Source organism: Neophocaena asiaeorientalis, unplaced genomic scaffold (assembly GCF_003031525.2).
Source record: "Neophocaena asiaeorientalis asiaeorientalis breed wild unplaced genomic scaffold, Neophocaena_asiaeorientalis_V1.1 scaffold373, whole genome shotgun sequence".
NCBI lineage: Eukaryota > Metazoa > Chordata > Mammalia > Artiodactyla > Phocoenidae > Neophocaena > Neophocaena asiaeorientalis.
The window spans coordinates 926,734-949,577 of record NW_020172993.1 but is presented as its reverse complement, the minus strand read 5'-3'; the positions used below and the strand labels follow the sequence as shown (position 1 = coordinate 949,577).

Here is a 22,844-nt window from a genome sequence, read left to right as displayed (position 1 = left end):
GCACATAACTCAGAGAGCACTGCCAATCCTCCATTCGTCCTCCTCTGGGACACAACGTAAATTCCCAGCACACACCCTCCCGTGCAGGACGCTGCGCTGCGAGCCTTCTCTCAGGGTCATCTCAACCTTTGTGTTGAGAAGCACAGAGCTGTACTTCTTAACTTGGGCATTGGACCGGGGCACGAACCCGCGTCCCCTGCATCGGCAGGCGGACTCTCAACCACTGCGCCACCAGGGAAGCCCCTCACTTTCCATTTTTGAAAACAAAGATTCCTTCTTCCAACCTCCTTTTTATTTCATATTAATCAAACTCATCTCAGATATTGCAACTCTAATGTACTTCCTCCTTCATTTCTTCAAAAGTGCTGTAGGAAGGTAGGCTGGGTTCTGTTTTTGAAATGAGATGAAGTTGTGTTTTTCTGCCTGCTCATGAAAATGTCTTGCCTGATAAGTTCTGTGAGTCATGCAGCTTAGAAACCCATAGACTTCCTGCTTGATTCCAGTAATGATTCATAATTTTATCATCTAGTTTGTGCTTTAAAGCTATTTCAAGAAGATAAATACATGCGGTAAGAATGTCTTAGTTGATTTTTTTTGTTTGTTTTTTGTTTTTTGTTTTTTTTTTTTGCGGTACGCGGGCCTCTCACGGTTGTGGCCTCTGCCGTTGCGGAGCACAGGCTCCGGACGTGCAGGCTCAGTGGCCATGGCTCACGGGCCCAGCCGCTCCGCGGCATGTGGGATCTTCCCGGACCGGAGCACGAACCCGTGTCCCCTGCATCGGCAGGCGGACTCTCAACCACTGTGCCACCAGGGAAGCCCGTCTTAGTTGATTTTTGTATTCCTTCTTTCCCTTTCCTTTCCCAACATTAAAATAAAGAAATGAAACATGATCTCAATATCAAGACAATCTAAACTGTTGGGGGAGGTAATCAAGAGGATGTGACCACTGGTTGGCCCACAAACTGGACCCAGGCAGTAGAAGGCTCCTCCCTCCCTCCCCTGTCCTTGGAATGAACACTCCACTTGCCTTCCCGGAGCTGGAAGAGGAGATCTTATAAAGACCTTGTAAAGAGCTGGAAGAAAAGATCTACAGTCATGAAGACAGTATGGTACTGGCACACAAACAGAAATATAGATCAATGGGAATTCCAGAGATAAACGCAAGCACCCATGGTCACCTAATCCGTGACAAAGGAGGCAAGAATATACAATGGAGAAAAGACAGCCTCTTCAACAAGTGGTGCTGGGAAAACTGGACAGCTACATGTAGAAGAATTAAATTAGAACACTCCCTACCACCATACACAAAAATAAACTCAAAATGGATTAAAGACCTAAATGTAAGGCCGGACACTATAAAACTCTTAGAGGAAAACATAGGCATCACACTCTTTGACATAAATCACAGCAAGATCTTTTTTGATCCACCTCCTAGAGTAATGAAAATAAAAATAATCATATGGGATCTAATTAAACTTAAAAGCTTTTGCACAGCAAAGGAAACCATAAAGAAAACAAAAGGACAGCTCTGAGAATGGGAGAAAATATATGCAAATGAAGCAACTGACAAGGGATTAATCTCCAAAATTGTTATACAAACAGCTCATGCAGCTCAATATCAAAAAAACAAATAACCCAATCAAAAAATGGGGGAAAGATCTAAATAGACATTTCTCAAAAGACATACAGATGTCCAACAAACATGAAAAGATGCTCAACATGACTACTTATTAGAGAAATGCAAATCAAAACTACAATGAGGTATCGCCTCACACCAGTCAGAATGGCCATCATCAAAAAATCTACAAGCAATTACTGCTGGAGAGGGTGTGGAGAAAAGGGACCCCTCCTACCTGTGGGTGGAAATGTAAATTGGTGCAGCCACTATGGAGAACAGTATGGAGGTTCCTTAAAAAACTAAAAATAGAACTACCATATGACCCAGCAATCCCACTGCTAGGCATATATCTGGAGAAAACCATAATTTGAAAGGATGCATGCACCCCAATGTTCATTGCAGCACTATTTACAATAGCCAGGACATGGAAGCAACCTAAATGTCCATTGACAGAGGAATGGATAAAGAAGATGTGGTACATACATACAATGGAATATTACTCAACCATAAAAAAGAACGAAATAGTGCCATTTGCAGAGATGTGGATGGACCTAGAGATTGTCATACAGAGTGAAGTAAGTCAGAAAGAGAAAAACAAATATTGTATAATATCGCTTATATGTGGAATCTAGAAAAATGGTACAGACGAACTTATTGGCAAAGCAGAAATCGAGTCACACATGTAGAGAACAAACTTACGGTTACCAAGGGGGGAAGAGGGGTGTGGGACAAACTGGGAGATTGGGATTGACATATATACACGACTATGTATGAAATAGATAACTAATGAGAACCTACTGTATAGCATGGGGAACCCTACTCAATGCTCTGTGGTGACCTAAATGGGAAGGAAATCTAAAAAAGAGTGGATATAAGTATACATAAAACTGATTCACTTTGCTGTACAGCAGAAACTAACACAACATTGTAAAGAAACTATACTCCAATAAAAATTAAAAAAAAAAAAGAGGACGTGACCACTGGTTGTTGCCCCATGAACTGGACCCAGGCAACTGAAGGCTCCTCCCTCCCTCCCCTGTCCTTGGAATGCACACTCCACTTGCCTTCCTGGAGCTGGAAGAGAACATCTTATAAATGCTCCGCCCCTATACTTATGGTGGTCTCTGCAGCGTGTAGAAAGGGAAAAAGTAAGATTCCCCAGATGCCTGCTATACAAATGGATCTAAAGGAGGCAATTGGTCCACAGGGTCTGCAGTAGCTCTTAAGCCCAACACTGACACCATCTCAATAGAAACAGGAACAGCAGAAGTCTGTGGGCTGAACTCAGAGCACTTTGGCTGGTGATCACCCAGGAGCCCTGGCCATTAACCCTCTGAACTGACAATTGGGCTGTTCTAAAGAGGTTAACCCTATGACTTGGAGAATGGAGAGCCAAGGGGTGGATGATATAAATAAGCCCTTGTGGGGTCAGGATATGTTCAGAGACACTTGGGTTTGCCTGCAAGAGCCTGAGTCCTCACTGTCTCCCATGTCCCAGCTCGTAAAGCACTGACACCCCCTTGGTAATCAGGAAATGGATGCCCTAGCTTGGGTTGGACCCCTAGCGACTGATCCTTCAGTAAATACAGCAGATTGAGTGCAAAGAAAGAGTGGCCACCGGAGCACCCTGGTGGGATGCCATATTGCTAAGGGTGCTGGGTTGTCCTTGGAAGGCAGTGACTCAGTTAAAGCAGTAGCAAGATGTAACAAGATGTCCTGGGTGTCCTCAACAATGTCCAAGGCAAGTGCCAAAGGAATTTGGGGGCATCCTCCGGAGACCGCACCTGGTAAGGGATTGGCAAATGGATTATATCGGGCCCCCCCCCCTTAAATGAGGATTCTAAATGTGCCCTAGTTTGTGTGGATAACTTGTGTGGCTTAACACAAGCTTTTCCCTGTCGCCAAGCCAGCCAGGCTACCTCCATTGTGGGGTTAGAGAAGCTGAGTACCATGGGTAGATGCCCTCATCGAATAGACAGTGATTAGTGGTCACATTTCAAAGGTCGTGATAGGCAAGCCTGAGCAAAAGACCATGACATTGATTGGAGGTTCCGTCTCCCCTGTAACCTGCAAACCGCAGGGTTGGTAAAAAGAAAGAATGGACTCTTAAAGCAGCAGATGAAATTACTAATAGGTAAAACCACTTTGGCCAGGTGGACTAAAGTACTGTCCCAGGCTTATTACAGTTGAGTGATCCGACACTAGGGCCTATTGCCCCATATGCCAGACTGGGGACCCCTGCTGAGACATCCAACACCATGCAGGCATAGAAGTCACCAGAAACAGCCATTGCCTGGACTCTCGCTGTGGATGAACAAGCTGTGCTGCTGGAAACACCAAGCCCCGTCACGCCTTGGTGAGGCATTATCTATTGGAAGTTAAGGTAGGACGTCCCGCTGAGATGGGAGAGCTACTTTGTACCTCTGGGTGCGGGGGCGGGGTGAAGACTAGTCAGTTTCCAGTGGGGTCCCATTGTCCTGCTGCAAGCGGAACACGCACCATTGAAAGAGGGGAGAAGGTGAGGGTCCTGCTCTGGCATATCCCGCCCCTCGTCCATCTCCTCTGTCCTGACAGTGGTGCCTCTCCGGGCCGACAGCTATGAAACGCAACCAGGTCAAGTTCCTAAAGCTGCTAGACTCCCTCTTCTCAAGGCCAGCTGAGCATGTTCTGTTTTCCAGTTACTTTTGGCCACTCTCTATGTCCCCACCTGGAGGATATTATAGCACACATAGGAGCCGTAACTAAGTTCACTCACAAGCCTTAAATAACATAAAATGACGTAAAAATAAAGAAGAACCCGGAGGGACCTCTTGTAGAAAAGCGTACTCTTACTATTTGCAAGTTTTCTGTAACCACACTCTCTCCCCATCACTTTGCTACGCCAGCCTCTCTTTGCCAGGTACTTTGATTTTTTTTTTTCTTTTGCCTAGGGTACTTTGATTTTTAATTTGAAAGAGTATGTTCTAGATAGCATATATCCAGAAAAAGCTACCTACCTCCAATTGTAAAAAAAATACATTGGCATTCTTATGAATCAAAATCTCTTACAAAGAGTAGAACGGTGGTGGTTACCGGGAAGGGGGTGGGGAGGGATGGGAAGATTTGGTCAAATGGTACAAACTTCCAGATGAATTAAGTTCTGGGGATATAATATAGCACATGGTGATTATAGTTAATAATACTGTATTCTATATTTGAAAGTTGCTAAGAGACTGTATCTTTCTCATCATTAAAAAGAAATGATAATTAGGTGATGGAGATGTTAGCTAACACTATGGTGGTAATCATTTTGCAATATGTAAATGTATCAAATCAACACGTTTTACAACTTAGACTTATACAAGGTAGTATTTCAATTATATCTCAATAAAACTGGGGTGGGAGAGAGAACACATGTAATCAAGGGTTCTACTGACTTTCTGTGCTGTGAACATGTTTTATCAGTGAGCGGATATGCTGCCCAGTAGGTGTTAAAGGACAAATGTAATTAAGATGTGCTACTTGAGGCCGGGGGGGGAACCTCTTATGAGTCTGATTAGAGTTAATTCATTTTCTAAAAGTCTGATCATACCTGAAGCTATAAAACTGGTCTCTTAAATACACATATCTGAAGACTGTATTTTGCATCCCCAGGAAGCCCACTCTGAAACAATTCGGCACTCTTGTGCACCACAGTTGGAAGAGATGTGTGGAGGCAACCCAGCTTTCCATCTAGTTGTACAAATTGTTTTGGAATTAGCGGGAATTGGTTGAGTTTATGAAGAATCCCAACATCCCCTAGACTTTGTTTTTTAATCAAACATTAGAACTATACCAAGGAGTTCTAGTTGATTGGATGGCCTTTGAGAAATGATTCAGTCTTTACTATATTTATTTATCAGTAATAAATGTTATTTTTAAATTATTATGGTTAAAAAGAGATTTTAGGATACCTATATAAGTATCATAAAGCTAACAAAATCACTCTAGTCAGAATATCTTGAGTTCTTTAGATTTAAGATCCATTATATGGAATATATACATCTCGATTCTCTACTGGGCATAAAGCAAAGCCAAGACATTTGGGTGTAGATTTTTTTAAATCTATAAATATAATGACCTATATAGACTATATAGTCACACCTATATAGTGCAGCTAGTCTTTTCTTTTGTTATTTAGAGAAGCTGGTTTTTTTTTAACTGACCTATAGTTGATTTACAATGTTGTGTTAGTTTCTGCTGTACAGCAAAGAGATTCAGATATATAGATATAGATATATATATACATTCATTTTTATGTTCTTTTCCATTACGGTTTGTCATAGGATAATGAATATAGTTCTCTGTGCTATATAGTAGGACCTTGTTTTTTTGGTTTTTATTTATTTATTTATTTATTATTTTTTTTCTTTTTGCGGTACGCGGGCCTCTCACTGCTGTGGCCTCTCCCGTTGCGGAGCACAGGCTCCGGACGCACAGGCTCAGCGTACACGGCTCACGGGCCCAGCCGCTCCGCGGCACGTGGGATCTTCCCAGACCGGGGCACGAACCCGTGTCCCCTGCATCGGCAGGCGGACTCCCAACCACTGCGCCACCAGGGAAGCCCGGACCTTGTTATTTATCCATTCTATATTTAATAGCTTACAGCTAATCCCAACCTCCCACTCCAACCCTCCTCCACCCCCCTCCCCCTTGGCAACCACAAGTCTGTTCTCTATGTCTGTGAGTCTGTTTCTATTTCATAGATAGGTTCATTTTTACCATATTTTAGATCCCATATGTAAGTGTTATCATATGGTATTTGTCTTTCTCTGTCTGACTGACTTCACTTAGTATGATAATCTCTAGGTCCATCCATGTTGCTGCAAATGACATTATTGTCTTTTTTATGGCTGAGTAGCATTCCATTGTATATATGTACCACATCTTCTTTATCCATTCATCTGTTGATGGACATTTAGGTTATTTCTTTATCATGGCTATTGTGAATAGTGCTGCTGTGAGCATAGGGGTGCAAGTACCTTTTTGAATTACAACTTTGTCTGGATATATGCCCAGGAGTGGGATTGCTGGATCATATGGCAACTCTATTTTTAGTTTTTTGAGGAACCTCCATACTGTTTTCCATAGTGGCTGCACCAACTTACATTCCCACCAACAGTGTAGGACGGTTTCCTTTTCTCCACACCCTCTCCAGCATTTGTTATTTGTAGACATTTTACGGATGGCCATTCTGATGGGTGTGAGGTCATTCCTCATTGTAGTTTTGATTTGCATTTCTCTAATTAGCAACGTTGAGCATCTTTTCACGCGCCTATTGGCCACCTGTTTGTCAAGAAGCCATTTTTTAAAATATAGAAAATGGTGTAAAATGTGCCTTTTGCAACTTTCAAAATTGTTTAATAAGTTTGAAGATATTTGAAATAGTATTTTTCAAGGAGATTGGAGTCAGGTTTTACTTCCTCTTTCTATTTGTACAGCAAGTACATTTTAAAGTTAAAATCACTTCTGTAATGTTGAAGGAGGTAGAGGAAGGTAACACCAATATCCTTAGGTGGTTTCCAGCGGGTGATTAGTGTTATGGGGTGTTATCGGCGTAGCATGTCCCCCATCTCTTCCCATTGCCCACATCACATTTGGGGGATTATTTTACTTTGGTTTAGGAATTTTTTTCCCCTACAGTCTGATTAACTCAAAACCATTCGAGTTATAGTGGTTGGCATACCAGCTAGCAAGGCATTTCCTTCACTCATGCTGCCTAATTCCTGGCATTGTACGTGTTTGGCTGGGGGAAAAAAAAAAAGGAGGGAAGCTTTTTCATCTGTGCTTCCTTGATGAGCTAAGATTCTCTCCTGACTCACACTTTGGGATTCCTTTGAATCATTTCACTTCCTGCTCTTTGGGGATTCGTAAGGTGCATCATAGTTTCTGAATATTTCAACTGCATACGGTCTTGCTTTGCCTACTCTAAAGTCTGTGACTCACATATCTAAGTAATTAATTTTCCTAGAGAGAACTAATTTCCCATTCCTTTTATTTTTAAAGATTTCTTTTGATGTGGACCATTTTAAAGCGTTTATTGAATTTTTTACAATATTGCTTCTGTTTTTTTTATGTTTTGGTTTTTTGGCCACAAGCCATGTGGGATCTTAGCTCCCGGACCAGGGATGCAACCCCGCACCTCCTGCATTGGAAGGCGAAGTCTTAACCACTGGACCACCAGGGAAGTCCCCCCCATTCCTTTTAGACAGATCTTTTCCTCTTCTTCTCAAGGTGTTCAAGTGTTTTTGATCGTTTGTTCATTTATTTAATCCGATTAATCTGAATTAATTAATAGCTTCTGCTATTACAGCCATATTACATTTGTAACTTGAATATTCAAAAATGGAATGAACAGGGAATTCTACTCAATATTCTGTGATAACCTATATGAGAAAACAATCTGAAAAAGTATATGTATATGGATAACTGAATCACTTTGCTATACACCTAAACAAACTAACAAAACATTGTAAATCAACTATACTCTGATAAGGTCCGTGGGCCTCTCACTGCTGTGGCCTCTCCCGTTGCGGAGCACAGGTTCCATACATGCAGGCTCAGTGGCCATGGCTCACGGGCCCAGCCGCTCCGCGGCACGTGGGATCCTCCCTGACCAGGGCACGAACCCGTGTCCCCTGCATCGGCAGGCAGACCCTCAACCACTGCGCCACCAGGGAAGCCCCAGAATAAACTTTTTAATCAGGGACATCATATGATTGGATTTGCACTTTAGAAAGATTGCCTTGGCTGCACAGAAGAGAATAACTCTGGGTCAGAGGTCAGTTACAGGCTGGAAAACCATCTTAGACAAGATTTAAACTAAGGCAGTGGAAACGACCATGTGGAGCAAAGGGAAGATTCGGGAGATTCTGCAAGTAAGATCGTCAGACTTCAGGGCGGTTAAAGGTCTGGGGGTTAAAGGTATATGGGTGGACACGGCGGGGAGGGAAGAGCAAAGGAGAAGGAGAACTTGAGAGTTTTAAACAAATTTCTGGCAAGGGTGGAAAATCTGGATATTTGATAAAGTCTGACTAACTTAGGGAATAAAGGAAAACAAGGGCAGGGGATGGATGGTTGGAGGGTGACAAAGACTTTCTCATTGGTAGAAGTTTAATTTGGTTTTTCTGAGCCCTCTTCTGTCAAGGCTTCCTGCCCGGGCCCTGTCTTTGGTCTGCCAAGTCCAGTTTTAGCAAAAATCCTGCTGAGTCAGTTTAGAGAGAATCTCCCACCCCTGATATCTGATCACCCTCAGTGTCTAATCACAGTAATCAGTTTTTAGCAGGAATCCTGGGAAAATGGTTTAGCAAGAATCACCCCTGCCCTTGGTGTAATTTTCCTGCCCTTAGTAATTTTCCATACACTGGCCCCTCTCACTCTGCTCCTGGGCTACACATCTCCAGCTGCCTTTGTTGTATTTGCAGTTGAGCCCAATCTCTCTGCCCCATTGTAAAAGTCTTGAGTAAAGTCTTCCTTATCGTTTTAACAAATACAATTTTTTCTTTAACAATGGGGAAAATCTCTCTGGAACTAGTTACTTCCATATGCCTCTAAAGTTTAGTTTGTGCATACACCTTCCAACTAGCGTATGGCTAAATAACATGCCTAGATCTTGCACTGCAGGGGTTTATCAGGCATTATGATGTACACAGTCCAGCCATTTATGCCCCAAGAACCTAGCAAGCTGGCTTCCTCCCCTCAATTAAAAAAAAGGAAAAAAAAAAAGTGGCAGTCTAACACCCGCTATGTGGCAGCTCATACAATTCCTTCCTTAAACACTTTACAATCATCTTACAGGGGGCTAAAGCAGCAACACTCCTGTGAGACCCGGCAAGCCTAGAGGAAAGAGAGACTAACAGTCTTGGGAACACTTTGAGGTTGAGGTCTAGTAAAGACTACTTTTCTGTTTCTAACCTCAACTTATTTAAAGGAAGCTATTGTAACCATCCAAATTTGCTGTTGTAGCATGCAAGCTTCTTGATAAAGGAATGGGCATGGCTATGCTGTAAAAAAATCTTTTTTTTAAGGACACTGAAATTTGAATTTCATGTCATTGTCATGTGTCCCAAAACAGACTTTTTTTTTTAAACCATTGAAAGTGTAAAAACCATTCTTGGCTTACAGGCGTACAAAATCAGGCGATGGGCTGCATTTGCCTTATGAACTGTAGGTCGTTTGCAGACTTGGTAGTAATAAAATGTGGGGATTCAATAACTGTGTTAAGTGTGGGACCTGGGGGGGGGGGGCGGTGCGGTAGAGGGACTTCACAGGCTAACTTACAATACTATAACATATGTGAAAGCAGTTTCCACTGATTTTTAGTCCAAGTGGCCAAGCCCAGGAATGGTGACAGCAGAGTGGTAGGGACCGCGGTCCAGGCCGCTCACCACCCTACAAGCGGCTGGTGACGCAGTCCCCTCTTCGAGGATCGGACAGAGCGTGGACAGCATCTTCAGGGACGCAGAGATGGAGGTTTAGCTCAGCCGACCGTCGGACGGAGCCCCGCAAACACAGAGCAAAACAAACGCCCTCGGCCGGCCGCCAGGCGGCGCCTCTCCGGGTGTCCGCAGGCGCGTGCACGCACGCACGTTTCCGGCCCTCTACTGCGCATGTCTGGGAAGGGGGCGGAGCGGCGACTGATGGGTGGGCCGAGGTTCCAGCGAGGCTGAGGAGCTCCTCGCCGGTGGGCGGGTACACTGGGGCCGCCGTGCGTCACTTCCGTCGGGGAAGGACGGAGTTGGGGGAGGGTGGCGTCCCGGCTGTTGCGCCGCTGTTTGTGCTGGAAGCTCAGCTGATGGCAGCTGGCCGGCCGAGGGGACGCCTGTGCCGGGAAGAGGTGCGTCGCCACTGCCGCCTAAGTTGCGGCCTGCATCCCGGTAAGTTGCCCGTGGGGGGCCGGCGGAACGGTAGGCTACGGGAGAGGGCAGCCGGGTCGCCCGGGCACTCGTCTGGGATTCCAGGTCTTATCTCTCCCCGGAGGGTGCTTCCAGGGCGAGAGAGCGGGGAGACGCCCGGCCCCGAGGACGTCCCCGGATCCAGGCTCCGGAGGCGGCCGGGCACCGGAAGGAGCCCTCGGGCCCCGGGCCTGATGGGTGCACGACGCTTTCCGCCTCCTCGGACCCCGTGGGCTTTGCTGGTCCAGACGCGCAGACTGTTTCGGTTTCTCTGGTCCCGCCCCGCGCTGCCTGTCCCACCCCCCAAGCCTCCCAGCCTAGGTTCCGAGTCGGCCTGGCTTCCCCTGGGTAGTAGGTTCTCCAGCAGTTCGCGGGAACCTGTTAAAGCGATGTCCCTATTCTACATCATTCTCCACTGTCGGCGCATCTGGTTTGTCGGCTGCTCCTTGTTTTTAATTATCAGCAGTTTCTTTGTAACCCTACCCACGTTGAATTCTGCCCTTGGCTGCTGTTGCTTCAGGGGGATTGAGGTGCGTGCTTTTTGAAGGGTGTGGATCAGTGTGTCGGAGTGCTTCCCCCGCTGTCGTGTCTGCCATCATGCCGGGAGGAACCTGGTTTCTACGCCCAATACAATAACTTTCAATGAAAGTGGTGACACCTAGGAAAGACTTGGACGTGGCATGAGGAACTATCACATTATCCTATTTAAAGTGAAGTTTTTAGTTCCAGTAACATCCCAGTTGGACTGCATCCCAATCTACAGTCCCAATTCTTGAGCTTTCAAAAATGACAAAAGTAGGTTTTAGTGTATCGAGAAACTGCTGTTAAGACAGTGAAATATTAATAATTTTGAAATCCGGGAGTTTAAAAAAAAATATCACACTGTGAACCGAGAGTTTAATGCCGCTTATGAGGCAGGTGTTTCAAACCCATTGCAGTTATTGTGTTAAATGGCTTGTGCAAATTAGTTGTACTTTGAACATAAGAACGTGCTCTTATTTTGGGATTTTTATTAAACGTTTTCTCAGGGTTGCTCATTTTTCTGTATCAGATCTAAATTAAAACCTTGAAAGCATTGTCCTTTTAACAAGTGATGTTGGCTAAAAAGATCACTTTCACTAGCTTGTATATTTACTTGCTTCAGTGTACCTTGAGTTGTTTTTTTGCTTAGCAATAATGACAGAGGATTTGGGCCAAAGGGTACATACTGTCTTGCTTGTGAAACATTAATTTGTGTAAAGGTCATAGAACTCTTAGCCCAACATCTTCCTATTGTGTCTTAGTTCTAACCTTTCTTTCCCATGTCTTATATTTTACTTTACTCATTATCCTTGCTTTTTAGAAGTGCCATTGCCCTGAATTTTTCGGGATATCTTTTGTCCTGTGCTTTTTTTGTTTTCTTGGAAGACTACCTCTTCCTAACTTTGAATGGCAGTCAAGGCTCTACCCTTGTTCTCTCTACACCAGAGTGTTAAAATTTGAAACCCAAGGAGTATTTTAGTAGTTCCATGAATATCCTGAAATGTCTTGGAAAATATAGTGTATATGTGCAAATAAGCATTTTTCAAAGAAGAGGAGCTTTTATCAAGTTCTGGGATCCCCACATTCTCGAGAAGTGTTACTGTATACCCTTCTTCGGTAAATTCAGTCTTACGGTTTTAGCAGTGACATGTTTGTCACTCCAAACATGATTCCACAGCCTGTGTTCCTATAGTACATCTCCATTTGAATATCCCACTGTTAACTGCATCCTGTAAGTCCAAGAGATTTTTATTAAATTGGCCCCCTTCCCAGTTATCTCGTATTCACAAATGGCACTCTTGCTGTTTCTCGGTTTAAAAACACTTAAGTTGTCATGACACCTCCCTCTCCTTACCCCATTCTTTCCTGTCACCAAGTCCTGTGTTTTGTTGTTTACCCCACTTTCAAAGTGTGGCTCAAAGTAACCCTCATTTCCATTATAGTACCTTTACCTTAATTCAAACCCTTGTCACTTCATGTCTGCATTATTGCAATAACTCGGCGAAGTCCTCCGTACATTCATTCTTTCCATCGTCAGTGGAGCCTCCACCTCGAAGTTCCCTTATTTCTTCTAGTTAAAACGTCATTCCGTTCTCTAGTGGGGGGTCTAAGCCTCACTCTTCTATTTATATCTCCATTGTATTTGTACTACCCTATAAATAGGGAGTCTGGTCCTCCCTGCTCTTTTCTCAGTTGAGATGGCACTTCCCAGTTTACCTTCTTTATCTGTTTGCAATCTAACTTTCGTCCCAGCTGAAGTTGCTCTCCAAACCTTTGTCTGCATTTACTAGTGTTGTGATTTGGGAGCAGTTAAATTCAGCTTGTTGATTTTGTTGACAGCTCTCTCTGTTGAGTAATTTTTACTTGACAACTGTAGTTTCTAGACAGGTGTATTAAAATAGTATGATCATGAGATCATCTTGTTTTCCTTTAATTGTTCCCTTTTTCAAATTTGCTTTGTATGCTGTATTTCAATGCCAAGTCGATAGGTGTATTCATAATTGGTCATGAGGATTATCTCTTTTTTTTTTTTTTTTTTAACATCTTTATTGGGGTATAATTGCTTTACAATGGTGTGTTAGTAGGATTATCTCTTAATGGAAAGAAACATTGCAGATCCCTTACCTCTAAGCTATGTAGCTCTGTCCTCTGCTTGAGCCTTAGGCCCATGTCTACCACCTTTCCCACTTCTTACTTTCCTTTAACTACCTTATTCTTGCTATTCCTGAATAGACAAACCTTATTCCTGTCTCCAAAGCCTCGGTTGCTTCTTCCTCTTCCTTGAATGCTTTTTACCCAGAAACTTTTAATAATTTGGGTACCGCTTCATTCAGGTCTCCAGTAACATGTCAACTCAATTCTTCTCCTGACCACATCAACTAAAATAGCACTTTCTGTGCCGTTTCTCCCCAACCCCCAGCTTTATTTTTCTTCATGGCACTTCTCGACCTGTTGCTATACATTATATTAGTTATTTGTTTATTAATAAGTTGTCTTTTTCTCCAAGACCTAGGAGACTACCTGAGGTTTAATAAGTAAGTGGATTATTCCTTTTACTATGAAATAGTATCCCTTTTTAATCTTACTTCATGCTTTTGCCTTAAATTTGCCTTAAAGGGCTTTTTGCTTTCTTTTGGTAATATAGACCTGGTATATATTTTCCCCTATTCCTTTATTTTTAACCTTTCTTTATCATTATATTACAGGAGTGTCTAGTAACTAGTATGTAGCTGGAGTTTTCATTTCTAAAATTTGCTCTTCCTGTACACTCTGTACAGTTCTCTTTTTTTTGTTTCCTTATTTTTGTCCCCTCTATCATTGAATGTTTTAAACCTACTGAATTTTTTTCTATTATTTCTAATCTTGGTTACACGTTTTCCTGTTAGGTATACTTGCTGGTACTCCCTTGAAGTGATTCTTCTTTGACTGTGAGTTAATCTTCAGTGGTGGTTGCTGAGTGTGGGAGTCTCTTGCCGTGAGCTTTGGAAGTGTCCTTCCATGGTAGTTTCAGTGGACTAGCAGAGGCCCCATGCAGTTCACTAGCTCTGACTAGTTTTCATTTGCTTAGTTTCTGCACCATAAAGGTAATGTGACTGCAGATCCAGGCATGTGATTCCTCTTCAACTGTGGATTTCCCACTGTTGGTTTTGTTTTGTTTTGTTTTGTTAACTTTATTGTGGTAAAAAATATATCATAAAATTAACCACCTTAACCATTTTGAAGTGTATAGTTCAGTGGCATTCAGTGCATTCATGTTGTAAAAACGAATCTCCAGCACTTTTTCAGTCTGCAGAACTGAAACCCTACCATTAAACAACACCTCCCCTCTGACCCCTTCCTCCAGCCCCCTGTAACCATTATTCTACTCTCTGTCTCTGAATTTGACTGCTCTAGGTACCTCATGTAAGTGGAATCACACAGTACTGGTCCTTTTGTGTCTGCCTTATTTCACTTAAGCTCATGTCCTCAAGGTTCATGCATGTTGTAGCATGTGACGGGATGTCCTTCCTTTTTAAGGCTGCATAATATTCCATTGTGTGCATATACCATGTTTTGTTTATTTAACTGTCCGTGGACATTTGGGTTGTTCCCACCTCTGCTATTATGAATAGTGTTGCTATGAACAGAGGTGTAGAAATATCTTTTTGAGGCCTTGCTTTCAATTCCTTTGAATATATATCTAGAAATAGGATTGCTGGATCATATGGTAGTTCTAGTTGTAATATTTTGAGGAACTGCTATACTGTTTTCCATAGCAGCCACACCGTTTTACACTCCCAGTACCAGTGCTCAGGAGTTCCAACTTCTCCACATCTTTGCCATCACTTGCTATTTTCTGGTGATTTGTTTTCTTTTTGGGGCTTAAACAACAGAATTTATTTCTCAGGTATTTTCTGTTTTGTTTTTTTGTTTTGCTTTGTTTTGTTTTTTATCCTAGCCATCCTGATGAGTGTGAGGTGATACCTCACTTGGTTTTGATTTGTATTTCTCTGATGATCAGTGATGTTATTCATCTTTACATAGGCTTGTTCACTGTATGTCATCTTTGGAGAAATGTCTGTTCAGATCTTTTACCCACTTTTTAATTGAGTTATTTGATTTTTTTGTTGTTGAGTTGTAGGAGTCCATTATTGGTTTTGAGTATGGCTTTTTATCCACGAGTACTTTAGTTGTATTTTATCATGTTGTTTCTGTCTTGGGGATTGTGAGGCTTATTAATTCGGCTTATTACATTGACTGCAAGTCCTGAGGGGTTCAGAAGAGCCAGGAAAGCAGATAGTATGCTTCTTTTCTCTCCTTCCCTCTATAAAATTGGGTGTTTTAAAATAATATGCTTACATTGCTATTTAGACAGATTTTAGTTTGGACTGTCACGTTCTGAAGAGTCACAATGGGTTCTTGGTTTCTGTCGTGTTCCGTTACTCCATCTGTCAGCGATCTGCTGGAAGCAGATCTAATGTCATTCCTTTGCTTATCATACTTCATTGACAGTTCGATCTTTAATCTCCTTGGCAAGATTATCAGATCCTTCGTAACCTGGTCCACCCTGTCTTTGCAGTATCCCCATATACCTCTCGCTCATCATTCTCTCCAGGTCCTGGAATGAAAACAACTACTTGCAATTTTTGCTTATATTGTGTATATTTTCTTAAATGCTTTTTTTTGTGTTTCCTTGTGTTTGTTTTTCCCATTATCTAGAATTCTCTCCTTCCCCTCTTATCTTTTACAATGTAATGAATTCCTTTTTTGCTCAGTTTTCAGCTTCTTTTTTCGACTTACCTGGGTACCTGCTCTTTGTAAGTAATTGAGTCTGTCCAAAAGTAAAAGCCCTTCTCATTCTCTTTTGATTCCACCTCAGTTCATAGGAATTAATAAATAGGTACTTACCCTTTCAGAATCTGTGTGTGTGTGTGTGTGTGTGTGTGTGTGTGTAGCCACAGATTTAAACTGCATATATAGGTTTTTGTTTTCTTCTATTACATAATATCTTTGTGTTTACGTCTTTGTATCCTCATGTGTATCGTATATATGATATCGCAGCTTGCCTTTCGCATTGTACTGTATATGAAGGATATATAGGCAGGTCATCTATTCTCCTTAACTGCTGTGTAACATTACATTGTAACTCAATTTATTGTATGTATGTACCATAATTTATTTAACCATCCCTTGCTAGAAGAAACTTAGAGTTGTTTTTCAGTGTTTTGTTATTTCAAGCAGTGTGGCAGGGAATGTGTGTATATACCTTTACTCCTATGCAGTTATTTCTGTAGGATAGATTCTTAATAGTGGAATTGCTAATCAAAGAATATGTGCCTTTAAAATTTTGATAGATAGCATTTAAAATTTCATTAGATACTGTCAGATATTTCATTAGACACTGTCAGGTAGCCCTCTGTGTCCCATTTCCCCAGGTATTATCAGTACTGGATATTATCAATCATTTATATTTTACCAATTGAAAGAACAAAATATCTGTTTTAAACAGCATTTATGTTGTGGTTATGACCGCCTTGTCTGTTAGAAGTGGCACACAGCTTATTCTAGTCTGACTTCTTTGATTAAATAAGCACTTTGTACTAGACAGCGAAATCTTCCTTACAAGGCTATCTCGAGCTCTAGTCTGAAAGTTTCTTGGTATTCTGCTTGTGGTCTTAGCATCTAGCACTGTGTCCGGTGTAGAGTTGTCATCGAACGCGTGCCCAACATACAGTGAGGCCAAACAAACTGAAATGTCCCCGTTTGGAGTGGGAGAAAGGTTTATTGCAGGGGTCATGCAAGGAGAACGGGTGGCTCCTGCTCAGAAGACCTGAACTCTGATGGGTTTCGGGAAATAGTTTTTATAGGCAAAATTTGTGGGGAGGTCTGCAGGGTGTGTGCCCCTCCTCTGATTGGTTGAGGTAACAGGGTGGTGTTCCAGGAATCTCAACCATCAGTCTTCTGGTTCCAACCAGTCTGGGGTCCTAGTGCGTGTGCTCAGCCTGAAGTTACCATCCTCCACCTGGGTGGGGGCCTGAGTTCCTGTAGAAGAACTCAGATATGTACCAGATTGTTCTGTACATCCCCCCAGGAGGAACCAGGACCCTGCCCCATCTCTGCACTGTTGTTTCTTTCTGCATCACCTCATTCCTCTAATTAGTAACTGTTTGAATCTGCCCTTTGGAACTCAGGGAAGGTCTAGGAGGCTGAAAGCCTTTTTCCTACAAACAAGAACCTGGGGACACAAAGGCATTTGTGCCTGGGAGGGTCCTGCTCAGTTTCAGCCCCGCTTTTCTTTGATATGCCTCAGTCTTGAGTGGAACAGCTGTTGGAAAGGAAAATAACATTTTGGATAGAGAGGTTAATCATAAACTCAGCAGAGGACCTGGGTTTTAGGGGGACTCAGTTTCAGATTAAATATTCTACAAACGGTCTGCAATGAGCAGGAGTGTAAGACTTGACTCTTGTCTTCAAAGAACTTACAGTCTAGTGTCACATAAACTGTCAACACTTTAAATAGCATAGGAAGGAAGAAAAGCAGCATAATATCTGAATTGTGTCAACGAAAAAGTAATCAGTAGATCTAAGAAAGAATTGGAAAATTTTATTTGAGCCAAATTTGAGGATTATAACTTGGGAAGAGCATCTCAGAAAGCTCTGAGAACTGTTCTGCCAGTTAGAAGTCAAGACACAGTTTAAGTTTTTTGAGACAGAAGGCTGTACGTTAAATGATGTACAGTTTACGTAATCCAGATTTAAGTGCCATCGTGGTGGATCATGTGACCCTTTACAAGATCAAGAAGGAATGCTCTGTCTTCATGATGCTAGGAGAATGTTGCTGTTTATGACTGAGCAGGTATTCCTGCTGATGGGGAGTTCTGGTCAAGTCATGATACAGATGCACCATGCACAGTGTGGGGAGAGGGGAGGCCAAAGGGCAGAGACGCATCTTTCTGTTTAAAGTTTTCTTGTCTTGCCATAAATATGAATTTTACTTCACAATCGCGTGTTCAGTTTTGTGCTGTCGGAAACCTTATCTGTTGGGTAGCTTCTCTAAATTAGTTTTCATGAAACATCCTACTGCTCACTATTCTGTCACTGACTTCCGTAATAAAAGATGACTGATTTTCTGTTTGCTTAAAGTGAACTCTATTTTGCCATAATGAAAATATATTATCCTATCTTCTTTTGAGACAAGTTGCTGAGTTTAGTTCAAGTAGTAATTTACCTTGAATCCTAATTTTCTTTTTCTTGCATTTCAGGTAAGACCATGAATTACGGCATTTCTTAAATGAAGCATTCAGGAATGAAGTGAAAGTCATAACGTATAGAAAATAAATGATTTTTAAGTTATGTCTGTTAATTTGACTGTAGGTCTATATTATATTTACCTCCTTAGTAATACGAGAAGTCTTTGTGGGAAGCAGAGGAGCAAGCAGCTGCCTTTCTTGTGCTCGCCTAAACATTACTGGAGGATAAGCCACAGCAGTCTACAGAGAGGTTTTCATACAAGCAAAATAAGATGTAAATGGACCAAAAGTGAAGCTCATTCTTGCAGTAAGCACTGTTACTCTCCAAGCAACCATGGTTTACATTTTGGAATTTTGAAACTTAGCACTTCTGCTCCCAAGGGACTTACAAAAGCGAGCCTTCGTATGTCCCGTATTAAAAATACTTTGAACTCTGTTTCGAAGGCTGTTTTTGGCAAGCAGAATGAAATGATCTCTCGTTTAGCTCAACTTAAGCCAAGTTCTCGAATATTAAGAAAATTGTCAGATAGTGGCTGGTTAAAACAGAAAAACGTTAAACAAACCATCAAATTTCTGAAAAAATACAGCAACAAATTAGCAGAAAAGGGTTCTTTTGCAGCAAAGGAAAGTCACGTTATGGAGAAAGAAGATATAGGTAAGCAAAGCCTTTTTCATTACACGAATAATCTAACCACGAAATTTGGAGGATCATTCTACTTTATATCAAGTCATATTAATTCATACTTCAAGCGTGAGGAAAAAATGTCTGAACAAAAGGAAAATAAACATTTCCAGGACAAATCAGAACTTGAGCTTAAAAAGACTGAAGACGAGAAACCCAGTTCTCCAGATCCTGGCGTCCTGACTGATAAGAAGCTGGGCTCAGAAGCTTCTTCAGATTCTGAGGACGATGCTGCAAGTCCCAGTGGGACGCCTGAGGTTCTTCCCATTTCTACTAAACAAAGTATTGCTAACTTTCTTTCTCGTCCCACTGAAGGTGTACAAGCTTTAGTAGGTGGTTATATTGGTGGACTTGTCCCCAAACTAAAGTATGATTCAAAGAGTCAGTTAGAAGAGCAGGAAGAGGCAATGAAAGCTGAGCAGGCCATCAGCAAAGACAAAAATGCAGAGGAGAAAAGGCGGTTATCTCTTCAGCGAGAAAAGGCAAGTCGTTATTCAGTGTGGTTTTAAGTTTTAATTTTTGTCAGATTTCTAAGTTTCGTTTCCTAATGGGACCTAAGAAACTTTAATCATCGGTTGGAATCACTGGAGCACTTGCATACTCAAATCATACATATTTTAACATGTCTTTGTAGATTATTGCCAGAGTGAGTACTGATAACAGAACCCGGGCATTAGTTCAAGCGTTAAGAAGAACAACTGACCCAAGGCTCTGCATTAATAGAGTTGAAGAACTGACGTTCCATCTTCTGGAATTTCCTGAAGGAAAAGGAGTGGCTGTCAAGGTAATTCTGATTACCTTTAATCTGGTTTTATCTTGGAATAAAAATACTAATAAACCTTCTAAAGTGGAGAAGGCAACACGTTTCATTTTTCTATTTAAATATTTTTGTGGTTTTATCATACATGTGATGTGTTATATATTTAGTAATTGCCCTATGATATGCATTATGCTAAATGCTCCGTTTAATTCTGTGATATGTTATGCTTAGTACTCATACCTATACTTTAAGATTAAACATTTGAAAATAGAGGATAAATCTCAGTATATTAGTTGAATTGCCTCTTAGCTGCCAAGGTTTTCTTAAACGCAGTGTAGGTATTTATGCTGTGTAACTACTCTTAAGACAGGAGTCGTAATTCATAAGTAAAACCATTGCTAATTTTTATTTCATGATCTTTCTGTACTTGAAAGTCTAAAAATTTTCATGATCTTATCGATAATTGAACTTGTGATCCTATTACTAAAACAATTAGCTTTTCTTTGCCCCAATGTTTTCAAGTATAAAACAGTGAAGATAATTTAGACCCATTTAAATAGACCATTTTCAGAGAAATAATATAAAATGTGAATGATGTGGCTGAGTCTCTTTACCCCTTTACAAGGTTATTTGTAATACATAATGAACAATTTGGAAATATCATATAATGAATAGACAATGTTAACGTTTCGTTAGAGATCCGTTAGTGCTTACTTTTAACCTGCCACCCAGAAAATTATAAGTTAACTTAGTTCGTATTTATTCAACGTTTTGATAACCATCTTGCTGAAAAGTTATGTTTTTAAATTATTTACCCTCTGTAGTTTTATATTGTATAATACATACATTATAATAGCTAAACTTTACAATTTCATGTTCATAGAATTTGGGATTATCTTTCATATATATGTAATCTCTTACTTAAAAGATAAAATTTCCAAATATAGATGTGCTTTTAGGTCATTTAACATGTCGGTGATACACTGAAAGTAGAGCTCTAAGATGGAATTGCATACTTTTTTTTTTTTCTGCGGTATGCGGGCCTCTCACTGCTGTGGCCTCTCCCATTGCGGAGCACAGGCCCCGGACGCGCAGGCTCAGCAGCCATGGCTTACGGGCCCAGCCGCTCCGCGGCATGTGGGATCCTCCCGGACCGGGGCACAAACCCGTGTCCCCTGCATTGGCAGGCGGACTCTCAACCACCGCGCCACCAGGGAAGCCCGGAATTGCATACTTTAAAGAACTTTTAAAAAACGTTTTATTGAAGTGTAATACACATGCAGTTTTAAGTGTCGAGTTCAGTGAGTTTTCACATATATCCATGTAACCAGCACCCAGATGAAGAACAGAATTTCTTCTTCAGCACTTCAGAAGCCTCCCTTGGGCCCCCTTTCAGTCACAATCTCCCCCCAAATAATCACAAATCAGTTTTACCTGTTTTTGTACATTATGTAAACTCTTATGATTGGCTTCTTTCACTCAACATGCTGGTAGGAATCTTTTACATTGTTGTGGGTAGTTGTAGATAATTTATTCTTGTTGCTTTTGTCTTTCGTGGTGTGAATGTATCACAGCTTATTTTTTCATTGTAGTGTTGTTGGATTTCTGGGTAGTTTTCAATTTAGTCTGTTATGACTAGTTTTGCTAATAGGAACTTTGAGAAGTCTTATTTTATAAAACTGGTCCCAAATCTAGGGACCCATCAGTACCAAGGAGAAATGTGATATGTGTTTTCCTATAGAATGGCTCACCTTCTGGATTTACCTGGCTTACTCCTCGTTGGTATAGTTGATGTATTCCTCTCTCCTTTTTGTTTCCTGCACATTGGAATTTAAATATAAAGACCTGATTGAGTTCAGCATTTTCTTGTTAGGGCACATTGTAGATGACATGCACCTCATATTGCCTTGTGTCAGAACACGTATAATTGGTTGAACAGCAGTTAGTAATGCTAAGGTTGACCACTGGATTAGGGAGATCTTTTCATTAGTCTGATCTTTGCATTGGACAGTTAGGCTAGAACCATTAACCATCAACCATTAACCTAATTGTTTCTAGAGCTAGTCTTTTCATTAGGGTTGCAGAATGATACATTTCTAATTCTCTCATTCCTTCTGCATTATAATTGACATTCTCCTGTAAAACTAGAGCTTACTTCACCAACTAAAGCTATTTGGTTACTCTCAAAGATCAATGTTGCAGGAAAAGCAAAAGAAATGCTTAATTTCTTTCTACTTAGTCACCAGTTTTCAAAGTAAAGAGTTGCTTTTTTTTTTAAATCTTTATTGGAATATAATTGCTTCACAATACTGTGTTAGTTTCTGTTGTATAACAAAGTGAATCAGCCGCATGCATACATATATCCCCATATCCCCTCCCTCTTGAGCCTCACTGCCACCCTCCCTATCCCACCCCTCTAGGTCATCGCAGAGCACTGAGCTGATCTTCCTGTGCTATGCTGCCTCTTCCCACTAGCTATCTGTTTTACATTTGGTAGTGTATATATGTCGATGCTACTCTCACTTCACCCCAGCTTCTCCCTCGCCTCCCCGTGTCCTCATGTCCATTCTCTATGTCTGTGTCTTTATTCTTGCCCTGCCACTAGGTTCATCAGTGCCTTATTTTTTTTTTTTTAAGATTCCATATATATATGTTGACATACCTGATTTTTCTCTTTCTGACTTACTTCACTCTGTATAACAAACTCTAGGTCCATCCACCTCTCTACAAATACTCTGTGCAAAAGCTTTTAAGTTTAATTAGGTCCCATCTGTTTACTTTTGTTTTTATTTCCATTACTCTAGGAGGTGAGTCAAAAAAAGATCTTGCTGTGGTTTATGTCAAAGAGTGTTCTTCCTGTGTTTTCCTCTAAGGTTTTTTTGTTTGTTTGTTTTGTTTTTTAAATTTTATTTATTTATTTTTGGCTGTGCCGGGTCTTCGTTTTTGTGCGAGGGCTTTCTCCAGCTGCGGCGAACAGGTGCCACTCTTCATTGCGGTGCACGGGCCTCACTGTTGCGACTTCTTTTGTTGTAGAGCACAAGCTCCAGACGTGCAGGCTCAGTAGTTGTGGCTCACGGGCCCAGTTTCTCCGTGGCATGTGGGATCTTCCCAGACCAGGGCT

At 41.5% G+C, this 22,844-nt stretch overlaps 1 protein-coding gene across 3 annotated transcripts in view; it reads left to right on the top strand.

Annotated features, from left to right (window-relative positions):
- PNPLA8 (patatin like domain 8, phospholipase A2) overlaps nucleotides 1–22,844 on the top strand; it is a 130,268-nt gene that overhangs the window by 61,471 nt on the left and 45,953 nt on the right. Inside the window, exons 1-3 of one of the 3 annotated variants that reach the window (XM_024742239.1) lie at nucleotides 10,375–10,512; nucleotides 18,294–19,445; nucleotides 19,598–19,747. In XM_024742239.1, coding sequence (XP_024598007.1) covers nucleotides 18,384–19,445; nucleotides 19,598–19,747 — 1,212 coding nt within the window. In that variant the 5' untranslated portion in view covers nucleotides 10,375–10,512; nucleotides 18,294–18,383. Of the gene's footprint in view, nucleotides 1–10,374; nucleotides 10,513–18,293; nucleotides 19,446–19,597; nucleotides 19,748–22,844 lie in introns of those variants that run through there. The other 2 variants (XM_024742241.1, XM_024742240.1) reach the window with 2 other exon arrangements.